We start from the raw sequence: 26,593 nt of genomic DNA, 5'->3' as shown, positions 1-26,593 counted from the left end.
TGATTATTACAGATCAAAATTTTCCTGTACTTTTCTTGCCTTCTCCAAACCAAGTACTAGAGGAGGTGAAATGTGTGCTTTCTATCAAATCCAGTGTTGCAATGAACCTTTGTAAAGCATGGAAAGGGCCGACCAGTACGCTCAGTACAGCTCTCCAATGACCATACCTGGGCCCATCCATGCCTTGGGGGATTCCTGCTTTAGTGATGATAGATTTTATGTTAAATGTATCATTGTGTACTTTGCTCTTAAGAAATTTCAAGTCATAAACCCCTGGCATCAAGGAAAAGAGAAACATTTCATTTCAGATGGTCATCCCGCCCAGCAGACGCTGGGGTCTCAGCACCTCTGAGGATGCTGCTCGCCAGCCACGTACCTGCCAGCAGGCCAATGAGCAGCATCACCACCCATCCGGACCAGGCGTCCAGCAAGCTCTTGATGAACTCCCATATGGACTCCTTGCTCTTGCTGGTTATCTAGAAACAAAAAGACATGCAGCTGATGTGGGTACACTTCCCAGTTCGTGCTTTCTTCCCTGAAACTGTTTCCTCTGGCAACAGGGTGACTGAGAAGACAAATATAATCAAGCAAGTAGATTCCCTCTTAACGTTAAGAATAACACTCAGTTACCTAGCACAGTCATCCAATGGGCTTCCTAGTTCACAGAGCTGTCAAGACGCCGTAAGAGTCTCCAAAGAATTAGAATCCACAGAAACTCCATTAAAAAACCTTCTAAAGGTGATTTGCTCTTTGATGATTCCAAAGCCATTCTCAACAGAGACACCAATTTGGTGTCACCATTTTGAATATGAATCACTATTTAGCTGACATCTAGGTCTGTTCACGAAAGACCCTCTTCAACAAGCACTTCATTTCCTTCTTTTGCTTTCCAGGTTAAATGTTAACAGCAAGAACTTTTCTTTTAAATTGAAGCATCGTTAATTTACAATGTTGTGTTAGTATCTAGTGTACACCAAAGTAATTCAGTTATATATATATTTTTTACATTCTTTTCCTTTTTACTTTATTACAAGATATTAAATATAGTTCCCTGTGCTATACAGTAGGACCTTGTTTATTTATTTTATAATTAGCATTTTGCATCTGTTAATCCCGAACTCCCAATTTATCCCTTCCCCGCCAACCCTGGTAACTATAAATTTGTTTTGTATGTCTGTGAGTCTGCTTCTCTTTTGTAAATAAGTTCTTTTGTGTTATATTTTAGATTCCACATATAAGTGATATCATAATATTTGTCTTTCTCTGTCTGACTTACTTCACTTGGTATGATCATCTCTAGGCCCATCCATGTTGCTGCAAATGGCATTATTTCATTCTTTCTCATGGCTGAGTAGTATTGTTTTATATATATATATATATATATATATATATATATATATATATATATATACACCAAATCTTTATGCACACACCTATCAATAGATATTTAGGTTGCTTCCATGTCTTGCTATTGTAAATAGTGCAGCTATGAACATCGGGGTGCATGTGTCTTTTTGAAGTACGGTTCCTTTTGGATATATGCCCAGGAGCGGGATTCCTGGGTCATATGGTAAGTCTATTCCTAGTCTTTTGAGGAACCTCCATACTGTTTTCCATGGTGGCTGCACCAGTTAACATTCCCACCAGGAGTGTAGGAGGGTTCCCTTCCCTCCACACCCTCTCCAGCATTCATTGTTTGTGGACTTTTTGATAATGGCCATTCTGACTGGTGTGAGGTGATACCTCGGTATAGTTTTGATTAACAGCAAGAAAGCTGAATGAGCCAGCATGGGTCACGTCTAAACGTGAACAGCCAGACAGCTACGTCTAAACACACTGTAAGAGCACCCCTGTGCCTCGCTGTGTTAATAGAATCCTACATTCCTCCGAGATCATCATTCCCCTCATAACCCTTTAGAGCAACGGTTGGCAAACATTTTCTGTAAAGAGACAGAAAGTAAATATTCTCAGCTCGGCAGGTCAGATGGTCTCCGTGGCAACCACTGGACTCGGCTGCTATAGTCCAAGCCATAAAGCGCATGTGCATGCGCAGGCCTGGCTGCGTTCCAAGAAAGTGGTACCTACGTGAACCCCTGCGGAGCTGCATTGGGCCCATGGCCACAGTTCCATCGCCCCTGCTCCCGACTGAAGGCTGCCCCATCTCCTCCGTTCCTCCAGGTTGGAGCCAAGCAGCTGCCTCAGCTTCCTGACTCTACGTCACTCCCTACACGTCTCACTGCGTCCTTGCCCTGCCAACTTGCGTGACATGATGACACAGTCACACTCTTGATGTCACTGCTCATTCAGCGCACTCTCTGAAGATGCTCTCCCTGAGTCACCGCCAGCGCCCCCGTAGTTGCTTTGTCTCTGACTTGACCTCTCCATGGAGGGGTCCTGGCTAGCAGCCCCATCCTCGCCACTATCTCCCCCTTTCACTTGTGGCCCCTCCTTGCCAGCTCCCTCTACCTCTACCTGCTTCTTCTAAGCGTCTGTCACTAGCCCCAGGCCCCGCCCACTGTACCCACTAAATCCCAGCACTGCCCCGGGCTGACTGCTCCTCACCTCTTCCGCTACAGACCCAGGCCACCTGCCGTGGTCTTTCACGCCTCTGTGACCTAAAAGGGCCACTCCTGATTAGAACCCTTTCCCCTTCCTCTGTGAGGCAAACTCTTAGTCATCTTTCAAGACCCAAGTGAAATGTCACCCTCTCTAAAATACCCCCCCAACCATCCCTCCTAAATGACCCCATAGCACTTGATACGTAACTTTATCATAGCCCGTTAAAACGTATACTGATGCCAGGCACCGTAATGCGTGCTTTCGCGCACACACAGCCTCATTTAATCTTCAGGTAGAATTAACTCCATCCTTACAGAAGAGAAGATGTGGTCCAGAAATGGCACCCCAAAAGTCACCTGGCCTGAAAGTGTCAAGGGCAAGATGCCTCTGATCTGTCACCTGGTATTATAATTACCTGTCCCCATCTCTGCCTCTCCCACTAGCCCATCTCTTCTTTGGAACCTAGTCCCGCACGTGACCTGTGAAGCACGCGTTAGCTCACTACCTGTTCAACGAAGGCGTGGCCTAGCTGTTTGAAAGGATTCCCCTCAACGTGCCCTTACGCACCCCACCTACCTTTCTGTGTCTGTCGGTGTCCCGTGACTTTTCCCTTAGCCAGTCGATGGTGTGGAAGTCCTCATACGTCCCCACGTCGGGGAAGGGCTCGTCAAGGAAATCCATCAGGTTTCCAGAGCCACTCATCACTCCCGCGTCGACCACGCTACTTACACCTGGGAAGGAAAACCTGTGGTTAGACACGTAAGCAGGACACGTGCATGGAAGCATCAGAACAATCCACGTGTGCTATTTTCTCGTACGAGACTTATTTCAGCCCAGGCACCTCTGCTGTAGTGAAATACACATATAGTCCATCTCAGTCAGTCTGTACTGCTATAACAAAAGTACCATAGACTGGGTGGCTTACAACAACACGCATTTATTTCTCACAGTTCTGGAGGCTGGGAAGCCCAAGATCAAGGTGCGGTGGAAGGGGCGGGGGGCCCTCTGGGGTCTCTTTTATAAGGGCACTAATCCCACCCAAGACGGCTCAGCTTTCATGACCTCATCCCCTCTCCAAGGCCCCATCCTAATACCATCACACTGGCAGTTGGGTTTCAACATAGGAACTTTGAGGGGACACAAACATTCAGTGTATAGCATAGTTGATTTTTGTTATCTGCAGTAGTTATGTGCTAAGTCACCATGGACATCGAATTAGTGACTACTAAAGCACTGTCCCTAAGAGAAATACAGGATTAGGTTCCTTTGAGATTCTGGTCACATTTTCATCAACCAATCAATACATAACCTTGTTTTGCATTTCCATTTAAAGACGCCTTATTGAACACGCATTGTTGACTCATCCACACTGAACTCACGGCCAATGACACTACCGCTCATGCCTGTGGGAAGCTTGTCTAACACACGTATTTTCTCCATAAGGCACACTGCAGCCTTTTTGTGCTTAGAAACACTCAAGGCACTCCCGTCCTGCATTTTAGGGCCATTGGCAACAGTGAAATTACCAATAAAAAAGGACAAAAAATTAAAAACTATGGTACTAAAGAGACTGCAGAAAGGACACTTGTTTCCAGTCTGGAAGCTGAAACAAGACGGCGGAACCCTGCCTTCTTCAGCCTCAGCTGGGAACGTGCATTTCCAACAAGTCGAACTTTTTGGGACTGGGCGCATGCACTCTGTGCTCCCCATGTACTGATCTGGGGGTTACAGATGCATTTTAGTGAGCAGGCAAATTCACAAGTACGGAACCGCTAATAATGAGGATCGACGACATACATTTCCAAAAAAACCTCATGTTCTGCAAAAGCCAGGCATCAAAATGAGAGGGCTGGAGGGACACACGGGGTGGAGACACACCACCCGAAACGAAGTCATTGTAACCAAACCGGTAACCGGTCCTCCTGGGAGATAAAGCGGAGCAGTCGGGCAGGCAGCCTATGCGGTTGTCACTGCGGATAGTCAAGATACAGCCACAGCAGAGCGAAAACGCCAGCGAGACTTTAAGCAGCTGGTGGCAGCCGGGGCAATGTGCAGGGGACAGTGGTCCTCTGCATCAGGGGGCTGCCATGGGGACGGACAAGGAGGCAGGACAACCTGCCACAGAGCTATGCTATGGTCTGAATGTTTGTGTCCCCCACGTCCCATTCATATGTTGAAATCCTAACCCGCAAAGCTATGGTATTGGTAGGTGAGGTCTTTGGGAGGTGACTGGGGCATAAGGGAAGTGCCCTCATGAATGGGATTGGTGTCCTTCTAAAAGAGACGCCAGGGAGCTCCCCCGCCCCTTCCACCAGGTAAGAACACAGCAAGAAATCTGTGATGGGGAAGAGAGCCCTCACCTGACCAGGCTGGCACCCTGATCTCGGACTTCAGCCTCCAGACTGTGAGGAGTCACTGTCTGTTGTTTACAAGCCACCCAGCCTGTGGGCTTCTGTTACAGCAGCCCGAATGGACGGAGACAAGCCAAGAGCCAAGCCAGGCTGGCAGCAAGGTGGCCCGGGCAAGCGGCTCTGGGCGCAGGCACTCACTTCTAGTTTTCCTTAAAATCCACTCAAAAGAGCACCCGCGGCCAGGGCAGTAGCAAGGCTGAGGGTTTCTTCCTTTCCTGCCTAAGGTAGCAGTTCCACTCCCGCTATTCTGGTTCCCCTCGTCTGGAAAACAATCACAAATAAACCAAGACATCTTCCACGTGATGCCACCCGCAGAGCCTGACTTACAGATCACACAGGAGCTAAGCTGACACGGAGAAAATGCTCACCACCAGTCAGCAAGAAAAAGAATACACTCTTACAGAGACAAGAGGTTGGAATAAGCACTAAATAAAAATTACTTTGGCAAAGAGTATGGAAATTGGAATTATAGGGTGAGGACCACAAAAGTGCCGGAATTGATGGTTAAAGAGGTGAGGGGTAGTTATAAAGCTATTTAAGCACAGGCTTCTCTCATTGCTCTCTGTGCTTTTAGATCTGGAGGACCCAACCACGACCTGATGAAAGTGCATTTTACTCAAATTGAAAAGTCGTTATGGGCAAAGTGGAGTAATCACCTTACAAGCAATAAGTGGCCATGGTGATTGATTTATTGACTGTCTGCATAACTCAGCTGCCTTAAAACTTTAAAAGTTTGAAGCTGAGCCATGCCAAGCTGAAAACTATACCTGCTGATGAGTGCCCAGGGAAGAATCACATTGCATAAGCCAGTAGCAACCGATGATAAAACGGAAGGGATCAAATTAGAAAGTAAAGATTTCATTCTCATTTCCATGAAAACAAGATGGTAATAGCCTTATATTCTATGTGGAAAGGAAAATCTCTGATAAGAAAAAGAAGACAGCAGGCTGTTGACCCACAATGAGGAGCACTTGTAAGAAAAACTGAGCCAGCAGATCAAAGAGTTGCAGACTTGGACATTCTATTAAAAAGTTCACGTTACCTGAAATTTAACCATATCTCTGGTCAAGCAACAACTCCAGGCAATGATGGTTGAAACGAAAAGTCACTCTGGAGAACAAGTGCATCTTTAAACTTCCATGGAGCATGCCATGGTTGTGACAACCAGACACACAATTGGTCAAGGAAAATAAACATGATCTAATCCATAGATCTAACTGGGGGCGCCCTGGGGGCCCAGAAGGAGGTGGTGTCTTCATTTCTGAAGTTGGGGTTAAGCAAGACAGGAGGACCAGGAGAAGTGTAAGAGGGCATCCAGGTCAGAAAAATGGAAAGAATTCCATCTGGGATCCATCTGGGGGATATAGATGGATAAGAAATGAGAATCCAGCCAAACACAGGAGCAATAAGGAATGAACTCCAATGACTTGCTAACTGAGAAATAAACTTAACCCACGTAAATTCAATATGGCACCCAAATGGAAGCAAACACAGCTGACCCTTGAACAATACGGGTTGAATTGGGTGGGTCCACTTATACATGAATTTTTTTCAACAAATATAGTACCTGTATTTTCATTTTACACATCTTTAAATTAACTAAGTGTGGAGGAGAGTTTGTGTTCTATTATAGATCACAATATGTGGCATCAAAAGAATAAGGGTTTGAGTCCTGATTCTACTCAAACTATTTCGGCCTCCTGCCCTTGGGTGAGTCATTTATCAATGCCTTTGTTTTTCAGGCAGAGACAGCAGTATGCAGATGTCAACTGCGTAGGGGGTCAGTGTCCCTGAGCCCTGCACGTCCAAGGGTCAACTGTAGTCATTTGCACCTTACAGGGGAGCCCTTGCTCCTCTCGCCTGGTTTTCTTTCTTCTCTCCAATAACAGCACTTCTGCTGGCAGATGATACCTCTGCTCATGACCTCAAAGCCGTAATTTCAGGAAGGACAGCATCCTAGAGCCTGGATCTAAGATTCCTACTTGGTCTGGCTCATGGAGGGCAGGGCTCAGCAAACTGCAGCTTGTGCTCAAAATCCAGCCTGCTACCTGGTTTGGTAAATAAAGATCCGGTGGAACACAGCCATGCCTGCTCATTTATGTGTTGTCTACGGCTGCTTTCACACAACAGCAGAGCTCTTATGACAAAAACCACATGGCCCAAAAAGCATCAAATGTTTACTATTTGGCCAGTGACAGAAAACATTTGCTGACCCCTGATCTGTGCAGTGGACAGAAGGCAGAACAGCTCAGACTGTCCACCTGTCCCTGTATCTACCGCGTCTTCAATGGGACCCTGCAGCTCCTCTTTAAGAGGTGGAGTCTACTTCTCCACCCCTTGAATCGGGGCTGACTTTGGGACACACAGTGCAAGTGACAGCACACACATACTGAGTCTAGAGCCCCAAAGGTGACAGTCTCTGCTTTTAGCCCTGGCCCTCTGGCTCTGCCTTGGCCAGATGCTAGAAGATGAGAGACCGCACGGAGTCAAGTTCCATGGGCCATCCTAGGTCATCCAGGCCCGCCAAGCACAGGTTCATGATGGAGCCCAGCCAAGAGCAGCTGGCTGTGACCCAATCAAACCACCCAGCCGACCTGCAGACTGGGAGAAAAAGAAATGGTTCTGTTTTAAACCACCAAGTTTTCTGGAGGGTTTCTGTGCAGCAGCATCGTAACAATGTTTAACAGGTCGATTTACGTGGGCTCTGAGGGAGGGGAGACGCCAGCTCAGTTGGCTGCGGTGCTGCAGAGCAGCTCCGGGGAGGAGGACGGGGCAGCAAGAGCTGCCCGCAGACACAGGAGGGAATTGAATCGTACCCGTCTGACAGAAGAACATCTCTCTTCCACAACCGGATTTACCTACAAAGGGACTTTGTAAAACACGGGACGCCTTGGTCTTACAGCCAATCCTTTAAGGCAAGGAAGCAGCTGCAGCATATGAAGATGGGTGTGGGCTTTCCACATATGGCCTTCATCACGTTGAGGGAGTTTCCTTCTATTCCTAGTTGGCTGAATGTTTTTCATGACGAAAGGGTGCTGAATTGTGTCAAATGTTTTCTCTCCATCTACTGAGATGATCATGTAATTTTACTCTTCATTCTGTTAATGTCGTGTATCACGTGGATTGATTTTTCAGATGTTGAACCACCCTTGCAGCCTAGTGATAAATCCCATTTGGTCATGCTATATGACCCTTTCAATATGCTGCCGAATGCAGTTTGTTGTATTTTGTTGAGGATTTCTGCATCTATACTCCTCAGGGATACTGGCCTCTAATTTTCTTTTCTCATAGTGCTTTTTTCCAGCTTTGGGATGAGAGTAATACTCATAAAATTAGCTTGTAAGTGTTCTCTAGTCTTCAACTGTGTGGAAGAGTCTGAAAAGAAATTGAATTAATTCTTTAAAAATCTGATAGAATTCACCAGGGAAACCATCTGGTCCTGAGCTTCCCCGGATTGGGAGGTTTTTGATCACTGAGTCCACCTCTTTACTAGTTACAGGTCTATTCACGTTTCCTACTTCATTATTCAATCTTGGCAGGTTGTATGTTTCTAGGCATTTATCAATTTCTTCTAGATCATCCAATTCCTTGGCATATAGCAGTCTCCCACAGTCCTTTTTATTCTTGTGGCATCAGTTTCAATGTCTCCTCTTTCATTGCTGACTTTATTTCCATGAGTCTTCTCTCTTTTTTCTTAGTCTAGCTAAAGGTTTATCAATTTTGTTGACCTTTAACAAAAAGATGGTGCTATTTAAGAAAAAGTTGGTCTTGACACCAGCTTTTACTTTCATTGATTTGTCTACTGCTTTCCTATTCTGTATTTCATTTACTCCTGCTCTGATCTCTATTATGTCCTCCCTTCTGCTAACTTTGGGCTTAGTTTATTCTTCCTTTTTTAGTCATTTAAGTGTAAAGTTAGGTTGTTTATTTGAGATCTTTCTTCTTTTCTGTCTGTCTTGTAGCACTTTTGCCCCCTCTTCCTTTCCTGCTGTCTTTCTTTGTGTTTCACTGATTGGGGGGGCAGTGGGGACATGCTTTGATTTCTTTTCATTTTCTTTTGTGTATCTTCTAGAAGTATTTTCTTATGGTTACCATGGGGCTTACATAAAACATACTTATAAAAATTTATTTAAGCTGATAACAACTTCAATCATATACAGAAACTTGACACTTTCACGTCTCCCCACGTGCACATTTTATATTACTGATGTCACAAATTACATCTTCTATTGTGTACCATTACATATGTTATAGGTGCAGTTCTTTTTTATACTTTCTTCTTTAACTTCTATACCAGAATTAAGTGATTTATACACCATCATTACAATATTACAGTTTTCTGTATTTATTTTTATAGTTACTTTTACCAGTGAGCTTTAGACTTCAAAATATTTTTGTGTGGCTGTTAGGTATCCTTTCATTTCAACTCAAAGGACTCACTTTAGCATTTCTCATAAGGCACGTCTAGAGGTGATGAACGCCCTCAGCTTTTCCTGGGGAAGAGTGAGGCCCTACGGGGAGTCGAACCCAGGACCTCCTGTTTACGAGACAGGCACTTTAACCAGCTAAGCCATAGAGCCACCTCCTCAGCTTTTGTTTATCTGGGAGTCTTTATCTTTCTTTGGTTTTTTAAAGATGGCTTTGCCACATACAGTATTCTTGGTTAGCAAGGATTTTTTTCTCCCCAGCACTATGTGTATATCATCCCACTTGCTTCTGCCCTGCAAGATTTCTGTGGAGAAATCCACTGACAACTTACGGCATGTCCCTTGTACAAGACGAGTTGATTTCTCTTGTTGCTCTCAAAATTCTCTCTTTACCTTTGACTTTTGACAGTTTGATTATAATGCGACTCAGTGTGGACTTCTTGGGTTCATCTTTTGTGGAATCTGCTGGGCTTCTTGAATCTGAATGCCCATTTTCCTCCCCAGATTTGGGAAGTTTTCTGTTGCTATTTCTTTAAATATGCTTTCTGCCCCTTTCTCTTCTTCTGAGACTCCCATATGCATATATTTGTCCACTTGATGGAGTCCTGCAAGTCTCTTAGGCTTTCTTTATTCTTTTCCATTCTTTTTTTTTTTTGTCCCTCTGACTGGATAATTTCCAATTACTTGCCTCCAAGTTCACAGATTCTTTCATCTGCTTGATCAAGTCCATTACTGAACACCTCTAGTGAAGTTTTCTGTTCAATTATTGTATTCTTCTGCTCCAAAATTTCTTTCGTTTTTCTATATGCTATCTCTTTGTTAAAATGCTCATTTTGTTCATGGATTGCTTTCCTGAGCTTGTTGAGCATCTTTATGACAGTTTATTTTGAATTCTTCATCAGGTGAATCATATTCCTCTGTTCCTTTGGGGTTGGTTTCTGGATATCTGTTTTGTTTCTATGGTTGGGTCATGTTTGTCTATTTCTTCATGTTCTTGGAACTTTCATATTGGTATCTGTGCATCCGAAACAATAGTCACCTCTCCCTGTATTTACAAGCTAGTTTAATAGAGGGAAAGACCTTCATCAATCAGCTCTGCTAGAGAATCTGGAGGCCCCCCAATCCTTTTCTGTGGATGCATTTTCTCTGAACTTGTGCATGTAAAGTCCTAATTAAAGGCGTCTGCCAGGATCGTAATCTCTTGCTCCCTCTGGTGTCTGTCTGTGGCACTGCAAGTTCTCTGGCTCTATGGCAGCAAGCCACTCCACTCTCCTGGGTTCTCAGCGGCAACCAGGTAGCTCCCCGTCAGCATCAAAATCAGGCCAAAGAGATATCAGTCCCTCAGGGAGCTCTCCAAAAAGCCAGAGAGCAGATGCAACTACGCTACTCCTCCTCCCTCTTGCTCCAAGTGAGGGATGAGGTAAAACAGGAGCCAGTCCCTCAGGCCGCCCTCACAGAAGCCAGGCCGTGGGAGGCGCACTTCGCCTCCCCCTTATGAGTGAGAAGTCTCAAGTGGAGTGTCTTCTCCCAATCATGCAAATCCAGGCCACCCACCACTGTCCTTTGTTCCCAGCTACCCTCAGGCCTCTAACCTCTGCTGGTTCCATCAGTGCTCTAAGTGGGGAGTAAGGCGAGCCCCGAGGTAGGGCTCCGAAAGGTACGGATGCTGAACGTTCTGTTCTCTTTCTCCCCAGCAGGAGAAATCGCAGGCAGGCTCGTGCTGAGCTGTGCCGTCTCGGGGCAGGGCTGACCCCTGTGAAGTGAAATCACTCCTCTTCCCTGTTTCAAGGCAGCTGCTCCCGGCTTTGTGCTCACCTGGGGTACTGCAACTTCTTCACTGGAATCTCAAATTCTCATAAAGGTATTTTGGTCTGTATACCGTCCTTACTGGTGTTTCTGTGCGGGAACAATGGCTGGGACATCCCTATTGTACCATTTTGCTGATGTCACTGAGCCCCAAAGCATTATCAGAACTCCTAATTACGCTGTGGTAGAAATATCTTCCCCTCCACCGTGACCCTGTGCACTCACGAACAGAGACTTATGATATATTTTAAAACAAACTGGAAGTATCAGGTATCTGGCTCTTTAATATCATGCTTTTTCCCTCTGTATGCTGAACACTTATCCCAGGAGAGGCAGCGTGGCAGAGTGGTTAGAAACAGGCTCTGGAACAGCCCTGCCTTGGTTCAAATCTCAGCTCTGCCCCTTCTTAGCTGTGTGACCTTAGGCAGGTTGCTTAACGTTACTGTGCCTTGGTCTGTCCACCCGTAAAGTGGGGGTCTAACAGCATCCACCTCAGAGTGTCGTTACAGGATGAAAGAGCAAACACCCAGGATTGTTGGTGCTTCGTAAGTGACTGTAAAATAAAAATCCTGAAGTGTTTCACGAAAACCTGCATGTTCTCTCCTTCCCAAAGTTTATCTAATCGGTCCTCTGACATCTGTAGCGGACAGGAGGGACCTGACGGATTCCAGTTCGGTTCTGGGAGATTAAGCAAGTCAAAGTGAATTTTGGGGGACCCTCTGTGACTTCTCTTTACCAAGAACTCCTGAGGCCATTCAAACAGGAATCGATGGCTGGCATTTTCAACCTCTCTTCCTGAAAACTCCTCAAAGTCTTGACATTTATTAGAGACTACTTTCTTTGAAACGAAATACATCAATGCAAAGTGGAAAGGCCACTAAATGAGAAATCTGCGTGAATCCCATCTGGCTGTGTGACCTCCGCTGACCCCCGCTGACCTTCACTGCCCTCCTCTCAAACACCAGAGTCCTGGGATGGACCGTCTCCTGCTGCAAGCATGTGACGCAGAGACTGAAATTTAGTACCAGCCCCTCTCACCCTCTCAGGGACAAGCAAACATTTTTTAATTAATCAAAACGTTTTGTCTCTGCACATATACTGGTTCAGCCGATGGAACTTTCCAGAAATTTCAGAGCTATCTTCACTGCCAGTTGTTTATATCAGTCATGACAGAGCAGAAAATCATTAAAATGCATATATATTCTTTGCTGTCAACGAAACGAAAATGAGGTAATCTGTGTGAGAATCTCACACCCTCAAAAGCTATAGCGATACCTGTGAGCATTACTGCCCTTAACACTTAGAAATGGGGACTCAAAAGTGTAACCCAGAAGAGATCGCTAAATGCACAGAAAAGGCAGGCTGCAGGCAAACAAGGAAAAGACGCTGACAGTCCACGCTCCTCGCCTCCATGGAAACGCACGCGCACCGTAGCTGCTCCCAAGATTCTAATTTCTCTCCCATCAGACAAAACGGAGACAGAAATCAGAGAAACGGGGACTGAGCTGGGCATAAGCACAGGGAAAGTCCCCAAAGCGAGTTATCTACAATCTCCCAGTTTGTCCTTTTGTTCGTAGACCTGCAGTTGCAGTAAACAGAAGTAGCATATCTAACACACCCGTTTTAGCTACAGTCTGGAAACTGCTCCGAGCTACTCAGCCGGCCTGTTCCTTGGGGCGGGTCTGGATTACCCGGTGGAAAAGTCAGGCCCTCCTTCCCCTTGTCAACTTTCAAGCCACCTGTGCTTGGAAGAGCAGCAAGAAAAAGCAGGTAGGGTGGCTGTCATCTTGGGACCTTTTCCTTTCGACTTGTAGAGGTGCACAGGGGGCCCGAGCAGCAATCTTTTTATTTTAAACATTTTTTAGATAGAATTCGCATACCATAATATTCACCTTTTTAAGGTGGGATTTAATATATTCACAAGTCGTACAACCACCCTCACTACCCCAATTCCATAACATTTTCATCCTCCAAACTCAGCCGCACGCCCATGGTAGTCACTCCCCTGGACCAGGCCCGGCAACCACTCATCTACTTTCTGTCTCTATGGATTTGCCTCTTAGGGGTGTTTCGTAGAAATGTGATCATACAACATGCGGCCTTTCATGTCTGGCTTCCTTCACTTATTATCAGGGATTCAAGGTGCATCCATGTTGTAGCATCAGTGCTTCGCTCCTTTACGGCTGAGTCATATTCCATTGTGTGGACAGACCCCATTTTGTTCATCTATCATCAGCTGATGGACATTTGGGTTGTTTCCACCTTGGGGCTATTATGAATAATGCTGCTATGATCATTCATGTCCAAGTCTTCGTGTAGACATCTATTTTCAGTTCTCCTGGGGAGACACCTAGGAGTAGAATTACTGGGTCATATCTTTAACTCTATCTATAACCTTCTGAGGAGCTGCCAGACTGAAATCACTTTTCTTAAGTATGCTTTTTATTAAAATAAACATCTCTCCATAAAAAAGCAAAAATCCTAAGTGTACACCTCCATGAATTTGCACCAAGTGAACTCACCCATGTAGCCAGCACTCAGAACAGAACGTGACCAGCCCCCAGAAGCCTCCTCGTGGCCTCTTCCAGCCCTCACCCCACCCCTCTGACTATCCTCACACCGCAGATTAATTTTGCCCGTTTTTGAACTTTATGTAAATGAAATCTTTCATTTCCAGCTTCTTTTGTTCTAGATTATGTTGTAAAATTTATCCATGTTGTTGAAGTTAATAATTATTTGTTTATTCTCTATGCTCTATAACAGCAAACTTTTTCTATTAAGGGCCAGAGAGTCAACAGCGCTAGCTTTGTGGGCCACGTGGCCTCTGTCGGGACTACTCAACTCGGCCACCGCCACGGAGAAGCAGCCAGAGATGATACACAAGTCAACGAGTGAGGCTGCTTCTCAGTACAACTCGGTTTATAGACACTGACATTTGAATCTCATGTAATCTTCACCTGCCACGAAGTATTCTTCTTCTTTCAGTCTTTTTCAAGCATTAAAAAACGTAAAAAGCATTCTTAGCTCATTCTTGGCTTGGGCGGCCAGCCGGATTTGGCGACCGCGGAAACAAACTGAACTGACCCGTTCCACTGTGGGCGGACATCTGGCTGGTTTCCCGCTTGGAGCCCTTACACGTGGCGCGCGGCCACCACTCTCCACACCCACTGCTAAGATGTTGCCGTTGGAGCCCTTCCACCCACTCCCCTTCTCCGCCCAGCAGTGACCGGGTCCCGTTAAGAGCCTGACCATTTTCATGCCAGTATTCGTCTCCCAAGCCAGCCCGCATCATCTTATTTGCCTACTTGCTTTATGACCTAATTCTCAGATGACTTGGGCAGACGGAACAGAAAGTCGTAACTCTAATGAAAAGAGCAACAGTCTCCAATCAGTGAGGGAGGCTGGTCGCCACAGGGGGAAGTACCAGCATGGGCGCTGTAGCAACTGCTACTAGTATCTCCTCCCGGCCTCCCAGCAAGCTGGCCTCGCCACCTTGCTCCTTCCTGTCCCCTCACAGTAACTTAACTGCCATTTAGGGGTTAGCAAAGGTTTCCTGCAAAGGGCCCGATGAGGGAGAGTTTCAGCTTTGCGGGCCATAGAGGCTCTGTCGCAATTGCTCCTCTCGGCCATTGAAGCAGAAACAGGCAGGGAGCTGGGGGCTGGCGGCCCTGCTTTACACAAGCATTCATGGGGCATCTGCTACCTGCCAGGCCCCTGCCAGAAGTTCCAGAGGTACCAGTACGCCGACAAGCCTCTCCTACCAACAGAAGCAGGACCCACCAGTAATGTACGAAGAAAGCACTGCGACCCACTGGTGATGTACAAAGATAAAGAGGTGCAGTCGCCCCCACAGGACTCCGGACACTCAGGATCTCACTAGCAACGCTCAACCCGGGAAGCTGTGGGGAAATAGAAGGTAATTCTAAACACACACCCGCCCCCCCGAGGTTTCTATGATATCCTACAATCAGAAAGGTTTCTCCAACTAATTAGCAAGCCTAATGCTTCAAGATTCCAGATGCCCCTGACTCGTGAGTAAAATACGGTCATAGCATAGCTCTGGCCAAGGCCATCAGGTCACCAGTATTCACAAGACACCGTGAAAAGGGTAGGACACAAGGAGGAGAGGCTCTGGGAACACTGAGTTCCAAGCCAGGCCTTAGAAGCTAAAAATACATACGCAAAAAAGCTTCATGTCTTACAGATTTTCCAGAAATTCCAACAACCAATCACAAGCAGTCCTGACCAAGTCCCTTTTCTTGCGTGGATTACACAAGGCACTAAACTCGGCTGATGTCTGCTGGCCGCTCCTCTGAAGGCCAGCTGGGCGCCCGTGGGCTGAGAGGGGGGTGTCATTGCACCACAGGGCCACTAGAGGGTGCTCTGTGAGCAGTCCTGCTGCCTAGGGCACCTGGAATCCCCTGGGTGGGAACTGGCTCCTCCTTTCTCCATCAGCTCCAACTTGTAACTCTCACCTCCACCCAGAGAGAAGGCAGGACAACTCCCCTATCCTGCCCTGCCTCACCTGCTATCCTTCCCTCAGCCTCCTTCAGCCCTAACTCCTTCCTTGGGTCACAGGAATCTCGTATCTCCGCATCCCATGGCTCAGGCTCTCTGCCCTGAGCCACAGGCAATGGCCAGTCCCAACATTCCTGCCACACCCCAAGGAAGTTAGGAAGCCTTGACCTTGGTCTTTTCACCCACAATTGTAATACTCCCACATGACCACGTGAATATGCACTGCCTTGGACAAATGGCTCTGTTGTCCACACCTAATTTCTAGAATAATTATTGTATCCAATGCGGACAGTGTCCTGCCCATATCCCTCAAAACCTTCCAGTAAGCTCCAACTGATTTCCAACTGTATCTGTGCCTGAGGTCACTGTTTCAGGACCCAGGAAGGTGGCTCTGCTGGTGTGGCATGCCTGAAGTACATTATTTGGAGCAGGTACTAATCAATGACTCTCAGGAACTGATATATAAATATCCCCACTCTCCTGCCCCTAGAATGGGATCACTTCAAGGCGTGGGTTTTGTACATGTGTAGAAAAGACTTTGCCGCTGCAGGCCAGAGACCACTCTCCTTAGGAAGGCCTGCTGTCAGCCCTTGGCTGGCATCTGGGGACTTGGATACCAGGAGGGTTCACACCGTTCCCAGAACTGGTAAGAATGGCTCATGGTGCCTAAACTGGTTGTCCAAAGACTAGGAGTCTGGAATTTTGATATGAGCTGGACAGAGGGTGCCCACAGGACCAACCTCCAATAAAAATCGAGGCACTGAGACTAACAGGCTTCCCGGGTAGACAGTACTTCACCCATGTTGTCTCAACTCATATCAGAAAATTAAGTGCATCCTGTGTAACTCCCCAGGAAGGGGACTCTGGAAGCTGGAGCCTAGTTTCCTCCAGACTTTGCCCCTGCACCTTTTCTTGTTGCTGATTTTACTTTATATCCCTTCCTTATAATAAGTCATCGCTGTGAAGACAGCTATACGCTGAGTCCCCTGAGTCCCCCACGTGAGCCCGGAGGTGATTCAGGGGACCAGTGACACAGCGAGCCCCATTTCCTAGAGTTTCCAATCGTGGAGTTAAGCTCCAGCTATCCACGGGGGGAGCTGCATGAACTGCCCCACCTCTAACGGGTGCCTTCCGTTCCTGGTCACCCTGTTCCCCTAAGGAGTCCCTGCAGCGTCCCCAAAATGCCTTGCACTGGAAGCCTCGTCTCAGGGTCCACTTCTGAGAGAAACCAAACGAAGGCAGTATTGCATTCCATTTTCCATTTCTTCGACCAGTGCAAACCCATGAGTGATTTTTTTTTAATATCAGTATTTTTGTTTGTTCGTTTTATTTTTTTAATTTATTTTAGATTTTGGGAGGGTAATTATGTTTATTTATTTATTTTTTTAGAGGAGGTACTGGGGATTGAACCCAGGACCTCGTGCATGCTAAGCACATGCTCTAGCACTTTGAGCTATACCCTCCACCCCATGAGTGCTTTTGATGGCCCTGGACAAATGGGCAAAATCTTCATGCCCTGAGGGTAAGTGGAGTTATTAGGAAGGATGCCAAAGCAGGATCCTTCAAAGAAACAAAATGGGGAAGTTGTACTAATGGGCAAAGCAAAGCTTGCCATCTGTGTAAGAACTCAGGACAACTCCCTGAGAGGCTTTATTGATGGTAACAGATGACCTGACAAAAACACCCAAGGTGTGCTGAGACCCCTGGCAATTCCAGGACGGCCTGAGCATCCCTCCCTGTTGTGTTTTAATTACTACTATTTTGAATATCAATCTTATTTATTAACTGCAGTAATTCCTTCCAAGCTCGCTTCCTCCTATATTTGACTCCAAGCTCCCTCTCTATGGTCTGGGCCTTTAAGGAAGTGTTTGCTGGGCCTGCCATACAGCGACAACAGCCACTAACCCTAAAGAGCTTAACCCACCACACACACTAACTCTCCTCTACAGAAGTCGTTACCCGCACTATTTCGATCGAGAGAGAGAAAACTAACTCACCTCAATGCTTTGGACATCACTGCACAGACACACTCAAAAACATGTGCAAGAAAGACAGCGTATCTGTGCATACACACAGGACACAAAAAATATGTAAACCACATTGGCGTCACGAGACGTGAAAACAGCAGGTTGCGACACATTTCCTTGATGCATCGCCTTTCACATCCACCAGGGTCCGCAGTTTTATCCTTTGGAGCAATGCAAGTTTGAAAGGCATGACTCGCTTTCCCCTGCTAGGTTTGGGCGGTTTCTTTAACTGCCCAATTCATCTTGATTTTTCCCTTATTACTTTTCACCTGGCCGCCACCCAACCACAGACATTTGACCCAGAATCGCCAGGGCCCGAGGAAGTGCACTTTGGACCTGTCACAGCGGTAAAAGTGCCACAAGCTGGCAGTTCCCTGAGCAGCCCGATGAGCTGACCCCTTCGTCAGCATTTCTTACCCAAGCAGAGGTGAAAAACAAATTGGTTTAAAATTCTCTTGCAGCCCTCTCAAGAAATTTCTCTGAAATAGAATTCGATTCTTGGCCCAGAATTTTTACCATAGGAAATTCCGCTCTACACAAAGAGTTAAACTATTATAAATCAACTATACTTCAATCAAAATTAATTAATTAATTATTTTAAATAATAAAATAAAAAATAAAGAAAGAAACTATGAGACTACAGTCCCACTGTTACAAGTTGCTCAAAACACCCCCAAGCACCCAAATAAAGAAATAAATAGAATGAAATCACACCAAGGCGCATCATAGTCAGAATTGTTAAACTTGGTGAAAAGGAGGATATCTTAAAAGCAGCAAGAGAAGACACGAATGTCCAGAGAAAACGAGGCAACCAGACACCACGACCAGGATGAACAACATACCACTACGTACGCTGCCAAGGATGAAGTTCACGGACTCAAGGTCACAAGAAAGCCAGACACAGGAATACACGAGTCCATCAAGAAGTCCATCAAAGTTCCAAAAGGGCAAGCCAAACGTGTGGACTTACTCAGGGCAGCAGTTACCCTTGGGCTGGGGAGGGACCAATAAGGACCTGGGCGTGGCTTCTGGCAGCTGGTCACCTTCCGTTTCTTGAGCTGGGCACTGGTTACTCAGGTGCAATCACTTTGTGAAAATGCATCAAGCTGTACACTTACACGTGACGCACTTTTCTGCACATATATTTCAACAAAAGGTTTGCTAAGGGCAATTCAAGAGAACCATCAGGGAAAATGAAATCTCACTGCCTCACTATACGAAAGTTTAGATTTTTAGTCAGCATGCTGCAACACTTCTCTGAAGTGCCTGGCAAATACTCTCTTTCTCTTTTAAAATACCTATCGTATCATCACTTAGGAAAATGATCTCCTGCTGAAATAATTCAGGTCAAAAGTCTGAACCCTCTGACCCAGCAAAGGAACTGGGGTTGGCAGGCCCACCGTGACATGGGCTCCAAGCTTCAGCAAGGCAGAGCACGTTTCACTGGTGCAGAGAGGAAAGGGGAGATGCCCCCCCTAGAAAATTACATCCCGCGGTTGCGATGCTGGGTGCTCAGAGTGACAGCCAGACATCCAAACCCCATTGGCCGTTTGGGGGCTACTGTAATGAAGTCTCCAAGCTATGAAGATGGACATGGAAGTAGACATTTTCCTGAAATATATGCAGTTGTCAATTTATTTAAAATTAATACACTGAAAGCCATCATCAATACGCCCTAACTTCTAATCAGTAAACTGAACCTTGCACGGAGCACCTCTCCTCCCCAGGGGTGTGTCTAGCCAATGCTATATAACAAATTACCTCGGAACTTAGCGGCTTAAAACAATAAATATATGATCTTCCAATTTCTATGGGTCAGGAATTGTGGAGCAGCCTAGCTGGGTTTTTTTTTGGCTTGAGGTCTCTCAGGAGGTTGTGGTCAAGCTGTCAGCCGGGGCTGCAGGCGTCTTAAGGCTGGATGGGGCCAGGAGCACCCACCTCCAAGGCAGCTCCCACACGCGGCCTGCAAGTGGGCGCTGGCTGTTGGAGCGAGGCCTCGGTCCCGGCCATCCTGCACCTCCACAGGACTGCTTGAGTGTCCTCCGGACGTGGCAGTTGGCTTCCTCTAGAACAGGTGATGCAGAGGAGCCAGGGGAAGAAGCAGTGTCGTGACCCAGCCTTGGAAGTCACACGCTGTCCCAGCGCATCCTGCTGGCAGGACAGTCAGCCCTGAGTGACTCCGCGTGGGAGGGGCTTGCACGTGGGCGTGCATCCAGGAGGGAGAGCCATCCCAGCCCCCACTAGTCAAAGCTTCTCCCCTCACCTCTCCATCTTACCTGAAACCCCACCAACTTCCAATTCATGTCAGATAATGGAGTCTCACTTTTTTAAATGCAGACAGCTTTAGGACGGTGAGGGGCCCTGCTTTGTTCACCCCTTCTAGCCAACCCTCCAGCCCAACCCCCCCAAGTGGCACTGACAGTGAGAGGAGGCCCCTGGTAGCCATGTGGCCAGATACCAAGGGCCACAGGACCATGGGAGTCCCCAAGAGAAGCAAGCTCTGAGCCATGAGACGTGCAGAAAGGGACGTGAGAATGCCTCTGCCAATTTCAAAATATGCCTGGAGCCGGCAGAGCAGGGGCGCGCCCCTTCCACCTTCCCCTGCTCCTTCCTCCTCGGCTCCCACCCAGCACCCTGCACTCCCCCCGCCCCTTCTGCTCCCACGGGCTCCTCCATGGCTTGGTTCCTTGGCCCCAGGGCTGTGCAGCTCTCTGTCCCCTTTTGGAACACAGCCTGCATCTTGGGAAAGGGATGAGGCCAGCTGCACATGGCCTTGGGTAACACAATGGACTCAGTGTTCTCACATCCCCATCCCACAGGGCAGGAGAGAAGGAGGGGGCCGCAAGGTCTCTGTGTTCCCGGAGCCAAGGGCCAAGGACTGAGAACACCCCCAGAAGGCTCCTTCTCACAACGGTAATAATTAACAGTAACAACTTCGCTGGGTTCGCGTTCTGAGCGCCTCACAGGGATTCAGTCTTCAGGGCTCTTGACGCTCTGAACTAAATACTGTCACCCTCGGGCTCACATTACAAACAAGCAAACTGAGGCAGAGGAGAGGCTAGGTTTCGAGCCCAAGCCTCACAGACAGCGAGCGAGGAGCCAGACTCCAGCCCGGGCCCCGAGGGCCCTTCTCTCGGCGGGTGAGAGGATCGAACAGGCCTCGTTCCTCTCAGGACCCAAGAGCTACCTGCTTCCACGGAGAGGGCGCTGCTCACCAAGCTTCTCCTCAGCTGTGCAGGAAGAGCTTGCAGAAAGGTCTGCGGGGTTCCACTCCTGTGACAGGGAAGGACAAATCCGACTCCATATTGGATGTGTTCCTTCAGCTCTAACCCCGTGCTCTGCTCCCTGTGCTGAGTCACGCTGGCTCTGCACCTTTTGTAAAAGAATGTTGCCTCGAGCCTGAAATCTACAGGAGAGCCCATTCTCAAGGCTCTGACCTTTGAACTTTTCCGTTCACACAGAGCTAAAAAGTTGCAGAACAGAGAATAACCTGTGTCTTCTTGGAGGTTGACAGGAACATCATGACCTGACCCACAGGGTCAGCTGCAAGAACAAAGGATTCCAACACCAAGAAGTCTGCAACAACCAACCATACTCCCTCCCCTTTTTAGTATGAAAGCCTGAATTCTGACTTGGGGAAGATGGTTCTCCAGGACATCAGTCCTTCATCTTCTGGGTCTGCCGGCTTTCCAAATAAAGTCATTATTCCTTGCCCCAACCCCTCATCTCCCGATTTACTGGCCCGTTGTGCGGCGAGCAGAACGAGTTTGGACTCGGTAACACTCAGACCTTCGGGCTGGGTGAAAGCTCGTCTGCCCCAGAAAACACTGCTGTCTTTATTTCGTTGGGGCTGCCCAAACAAAGCCCCACAGGCCAGAGGGCTCATATGGGAGAAACTTCTTGTCTCCCAGGTCTGGAGGCCAGAAGTCTGAGACCAAGGTGACAGCAGGGTTGGTTCCTTAGGGGCTGGGAGGCCCTATCTCCAGATAAGGTCGCTTTCTGAGGCACCAGGGGTTAGGACTTGAATATATGCATTTCTGAGAGACACAATTTCAGCCCAAAATAGCGGCTGAAGACAATGCTGGTGAGAAGTGCCACTCCGTGTCACTCGCTCTCCTGGGACCTCTCCAGACCATTTTCCTCCACAACAGTCTATTTCCTGCTTATGTGGGCCACTCCCCTCACGGATGAAAACGAAGCCACAGACACAACTAGCACCTGTGTGAAGGTTAAATGCGGGGAGTCCTCCAGTGCAGCCTTGAGATGTTCTGCCCGGGGTCCTCAGAGCAAGGCCATGGTGGGGACATGGCCATGGGGTGGCTTAACTGTATTCTAGCGTGGTTATCAAAGTGAAGGCTGAAATGTCCATCAATTCATATGTTTTGGGCAAAGGGGGTGCTAGTGGAAGGCACAACTGAGCTAAGAGGAAAAATGACGTGTCTGTCATTGTTGTGGTGGCCCCCGTCCTGCTAACCCAACCAGTGCCTTCACGGGTTCCAGTGGACGGGAAGAAATAATCACATTGAGCCATCTCGACCCAGAAGGGAAGCTAAGATCCCAGAAGCGGGTAAGTTCCATCCGCCCCTAGAGACATGGTACAAAGTGCTGGGCGAGCACTAGGGAAGCAGCGTCAGCCTCGAGAAATGAGTCAGCAGGTCCCCAGCCACCAGGGCCAGGAGCAGACTTCTCAAGGGGACCACAAAGAATGAAAAGTCTGTGAGCAATGCTCCCTCCAGCCAGACCCCAGACCCACCAGGAGCTGCTGGTGGGAGTGGGGCCGGCAGCATCCTCGGAGGTGGGGGTGGGGGGCGAAGTCGAGGGCCTGGCCCAGCCCTGCAGGGCTCTCCGCGTGCAGGGCTCCAGGAGGAGGTGCGGTCACCTCCAACGGGGAAGGCTCTGGTCTCCAACTCACATCAGTTCAACCCACAGCCAGCTCCCTGCTCCGGGCATCCGCACAAGGACTCCCGGGAGAGCAAGCGAGCACCTCCGGAGCAAACCACAGGAAGGAAGGAAATGTGGCAGAGGGATGGTGGCAGTGGACCATGGGTGACCCAGGCTGCCCAGCATGGGGGGCCAAGGGGTGGGGAGCCCTCCAGGAAGAGAACAGCCAGGTCACAGTGACAGTGATGAGGGGCGGGCTCAAGGGGCCACAAGAAAGCTCAGGGGACTTCATCCACAACAGGAGGCGGAAGGGGAGGCTTTCTAGTGCCAGCTGTGGAACACATGTGCCGTTGCCTTTGCTGTCCCAGCGAACCACTGCCCATCACGAGTGACACTGTCCTGATAGAGGTGCGAGAGGTGATATAGGGGGCTGCCACCTCAAAGCACTGTAATCACACGATCACAATCTGACCTGACCGCCTGTCCTCCTTTGCTAGCCAAGGCACAATATTGCTGCTCAATTAATTAGGGGCACAGTCCTCTAAGTTACAGCTCACTTGGCCACAAATGTCACTGCTCACCTGGCCACCATCCCGGTCTCCTCGCCGGCAACCCTACTTTCTCTCACCCACGTTCTGTCCCCCTGACAGCAGCGGGAGCCATCCTTTCAAACACAAGTCCCGACAGGTCACTCTCCCACCCAAAGACACCCCGCGGCTTGCCATCAAACTTAGAATCGCCCAGGGTTGGTGTCACTTCTGCCAAGTCCCCGCGTGGTCCGCCCTGGCAACCCCCCAGAGCTCCTCTCCCACCACACACTCTCCAGCACATGCCAAATTCCTTGCTATTCATCAGATGCACCTGGCCCTGCCTGGCCTCAGGGCCTTTGCACCCAGGGCCTCAGGGCCTTTGCACAGGCTGTTCCCTCAGCCCTGAGCCCTCCTCTCCCTTGATAATCACATGGCTCCCCCTCTATCCCTGTTCATGTGTGAGCCCTCAGGAAGGCCTCCAAGACTACCCAGTCTAACCAGCACTCTGAATCCACCGCAGCCCACCCTTTGCCTCTAGCCATATTTCACTCTACAGCACAATCCATCAAATACCGTGGAATGTCAGTTCCACCAAGGCACAAACCTTGTCCATTTGGTTCTACAGTACACCCCACTGCCTAGACTGGTATGTCTCAACCGGGGGTAATTCTGCCCACCAGGGAACATCTGCCAATGTCTGGAGTTCAGCTGTCACAACTGGGGGGCAGGGCATCGAGTGGGTGGGGACCAGGGATGCTACTAAACATGCCACAATGCACAGGACGCCCCACCACAGAGAATCATCCAGCCCAAATGTCCACAGTGTCCAGGTTGAGAAACCCTGGCCTATGCACATTGCAGGGACCCAAACAATATTGGCTGAACAAAGAAGTAAATGAAGGAGTCAGTGAATGAATGAATATTGAGGCTCATGTCTCAGGGCAATGCCTTTGCAGTTCTTGGGATATTGGTGATCTTTTTTCAGGGTCCTAATATCTCACTTAATTTTTCATTCAACTAATATTTAATGAGCACCTACTATGCTGTGTGCTCTGTGCTGTGTTTACAGTGGTGAACAAGGCACACACAGGTCCTGCCCTCACAGAGCCTACAGTGGAAAAAAGAACATTCTGTGCAAGGAATCTGAGGACCTGGGTGGTTTCCCAACTCTGTCACTATCAGTCATGTGACCCTGGGCAAGTCACCTGACCTCTCTGGACATCTCTTCGTCATAGGTAAAATATAAGGGTTGCTTTGATTTTGAAGCTAGTTTCCAACATCTAAATTCTAGGCATTAAATTAATCCCAGAGGTCTTTTCCTCTTTGGCATTTTTACATTAGTATAATACCATGAGCACTGATCACAAAAGCTTGAGTCATCCACATGTCCATCAGGAGGGGACCGGTGAAATAAATTTCCAGACTGTCCCCACTGGAACACACTGTGAGCGAGTTGGTGTAAAACAGGCTCTAAACAACAGTAGGAAGAGAAACGAGGTGTATCTCGTGCCTCCATTCTTTCTCTAAAAGTACTTTCACAGAAAAACAGAATGAATGCATTACTGCTACGTGAAACAACACGGATGAATCTGCTAATCATGCCTAGCGGAAGAAGCCAGGTGTAAAAGTGTGCAGATCATAGGACTCTATGTATATGACATTCAAGAACAGGCAAAAGTAAACTGCCAACAGAAATCAGTACGGTGTTGCCTCTGCCAGAGGATTTGACTAAAGGAGGACAAGATGGGGCCCTCCAGGAGCACCGAGAATGTTCTGTCTTCATTTGTCAAAACCCACTGAACTGATACTAACTACTATATATAAAATAAACAACAAGTTTCTACTGTTTAGTACAGTGAACTATATTCAATATCTTGTAATAACCTTTAATGAAAAAGAATATGAAAATGAATATCTGTATGTACGTGCATGACTGGGACATCGTGCTGTACACCAGACATTGACACATTGCAGCTTCAATTTAAAAAAATATGAGAAGGAATATATGTATGTACATGTATGACTAAAACATGATGCTGTATACCAGAAATTGATACAACATTGTAAACTGACTATACTTCCATTAAAAAAGAAAAAAAAAGGGAAAAACCCAACTGAATTAAGATCCATGCATTTCACTCCATGTAAATTACATACCAATAAAGAAAAAAGAAAGGGCTCTATACAATCTATAGTTGGGATATTTGCACAGACATTCCTGAAACAATATATATGAACGTTACCAGTGGGGAAGGGGAGGGAATAGCTCAGCGGTAGAGTGTGTGCTTGGTATGCATGAGGTTCTGGGTTCAATTCCCAGTACCTCCACCAATAAAAAAAATTTTAAATAAAGAAAGAAAAAAAAAAGAAAGTTACCAGTGATGGCCTTTGGAAGGAGGGGTCAGGGGACAATGGAAATGGGACAAAGACTTCGTTTTCGTTGCATAACCTTGATCCTGCTTGAAATTCTCACATCATGCATATATTACTATTTCAAAGAATAACAAGTCATTCAAAAAATACTTATCACACTCGTAAAGGAAACCCACCCCTGCCCTTAGAAAGGAAAACGTATCTCCGGCTGTCCCCTGAAAATACGGTCAAGCAAGGGTTTGATAGTAAGGCCTTTCCAACAGCCAACAAGATAGTCTGCTGACGAGGGAGAGTGTCTTCAGCCCCTCATCCTCATTGGCGGAGGGAGCACAGATGAGCCATCGCCGCCACCTAACCCTCTGGGTCTGGTTCGGGAGGGTGGAGGGACGCAGGGCACGTGGCTAAGCTGGGACCCTCCGGCCAGCAGGTCACAGCTTGGGCCGCAGGTCCATGCGATCAGGGTAAAAATGCTCCCCGTGGGCTGCACCCCCAGATCTCCTCAATCACAATCCCCCACATGCCCGAGTCTACATTTCTTTTCTATCTTCTTTTTAACTTTTAATTGTGCACATTTTCAAATACACAGAACATTACAGGGAAGAGTCTGATGAACCCCAAAGTCAACAAGTGTTCCTATCTGACTTTATGTGCCTCCTCGCACTCTCCGTTTATCTGAATTAGTTAAAAGTAAATTACTGTGGTTTTCAAAGTGTGGTCTGGAGACACCCTGGGGCCCCCAAGACCCTTTAAGGGGGTCCATGCTGTCAAAAATATTCTTATAATAACCTTAAGTTGTTATTTGTCTTTTTCCATTCTCATTCTCTCATCAGGATACAGTGGAATTTTCCAGAGGCCACATGACATGTGATACTGCAACAAATTGAATGCAGAAGTAGGTTTGAGAATTTATCTGTCTTCTACTCAGCTATACATTAAAGAGATTCCCTAAAAATGTTTTAAAAAAAAAAACTAACTAAAAGTAACGTATTGCAGGGGTTGGGGTGAGATATTGCTCAGTGGTAGAGCACATGCTCAGCATGCATGAGGTCCTGGGTTCAATA

The 26,593-nt window shown here is 47.5% G+C and overlaps 1 protein-coding gene and 2 non-coding genes across 4 annotated transcripts in view; 1 reads left to right on the top strand and 2 right to left on the bottom strand.

The window, feature by feature from the left end:
* The window catches only part of CLCN4 (chloride voltage-gated channel 4), a 66,037-nt gene that overhangs the window by 34,296 nt on the left and 5,148 nt on the right, over window positions 1–26,593 (bottom strand). The window contains exons 1-3 of one of the 2 annotated variants that reach the window (XM_072956766.1): window positions 18,591–18,671; window positions 3,136–3,290; window positions 377–476 (exon numbers count right to left, since the gene is read on the bottom strand). In XM_072956766.1, coding sequence (XP_072812867.1) covers window positions 377–476; window positions 3,136–3,261 — 226 coding nt within the window. In that variant the 5' untranslated portion in view covers window positions 3,262–3,290; window positions 18,591–18,671. Of the gene's footprint in view, window positions 1–376; window positions 477–3,135; window positions 3,291–18,590; window positions 18,672–26,593 lie in introns of those variants that run through there. The other variant, XM_015251871.3, reaches the window with a different exon arrangement.
* Window positions 9,477–9,550, bottom strand: TRNAT-CGU (transfer RNA threonine (anticodon CGU)). The gene has a single exon. It is a non-coding gene; the product is annotated as a tRNA-Thr (tRNA).
* On the top strand, window positions 25,415–25,487 carry TRNAT-GGU (transfer RNA threonine (anticodon GGU)). Its single transcript has one exon. It is a non-coding gene; the product is annotated as a tRNA-Thr (tRNA).

Source organism: Vicugna pacos, chromosome X (genome assembly GCF_048564905.1).
Source record: "Vicugna pacos chromosome X, VicPac4, whole genome shotgun sequence".
In the NCBI taxonomy this organism is placed as follows: Eukaryota; Metazoa; Chordata; class Mammalia; order Artiodactyla; family Camelidae; genus Vicugna; species Vicugna pacos.
Note: the sequence above shows the minus strand (reverse complement) of the source record. Positions and strands in the feature narration are given on the sequence as shown.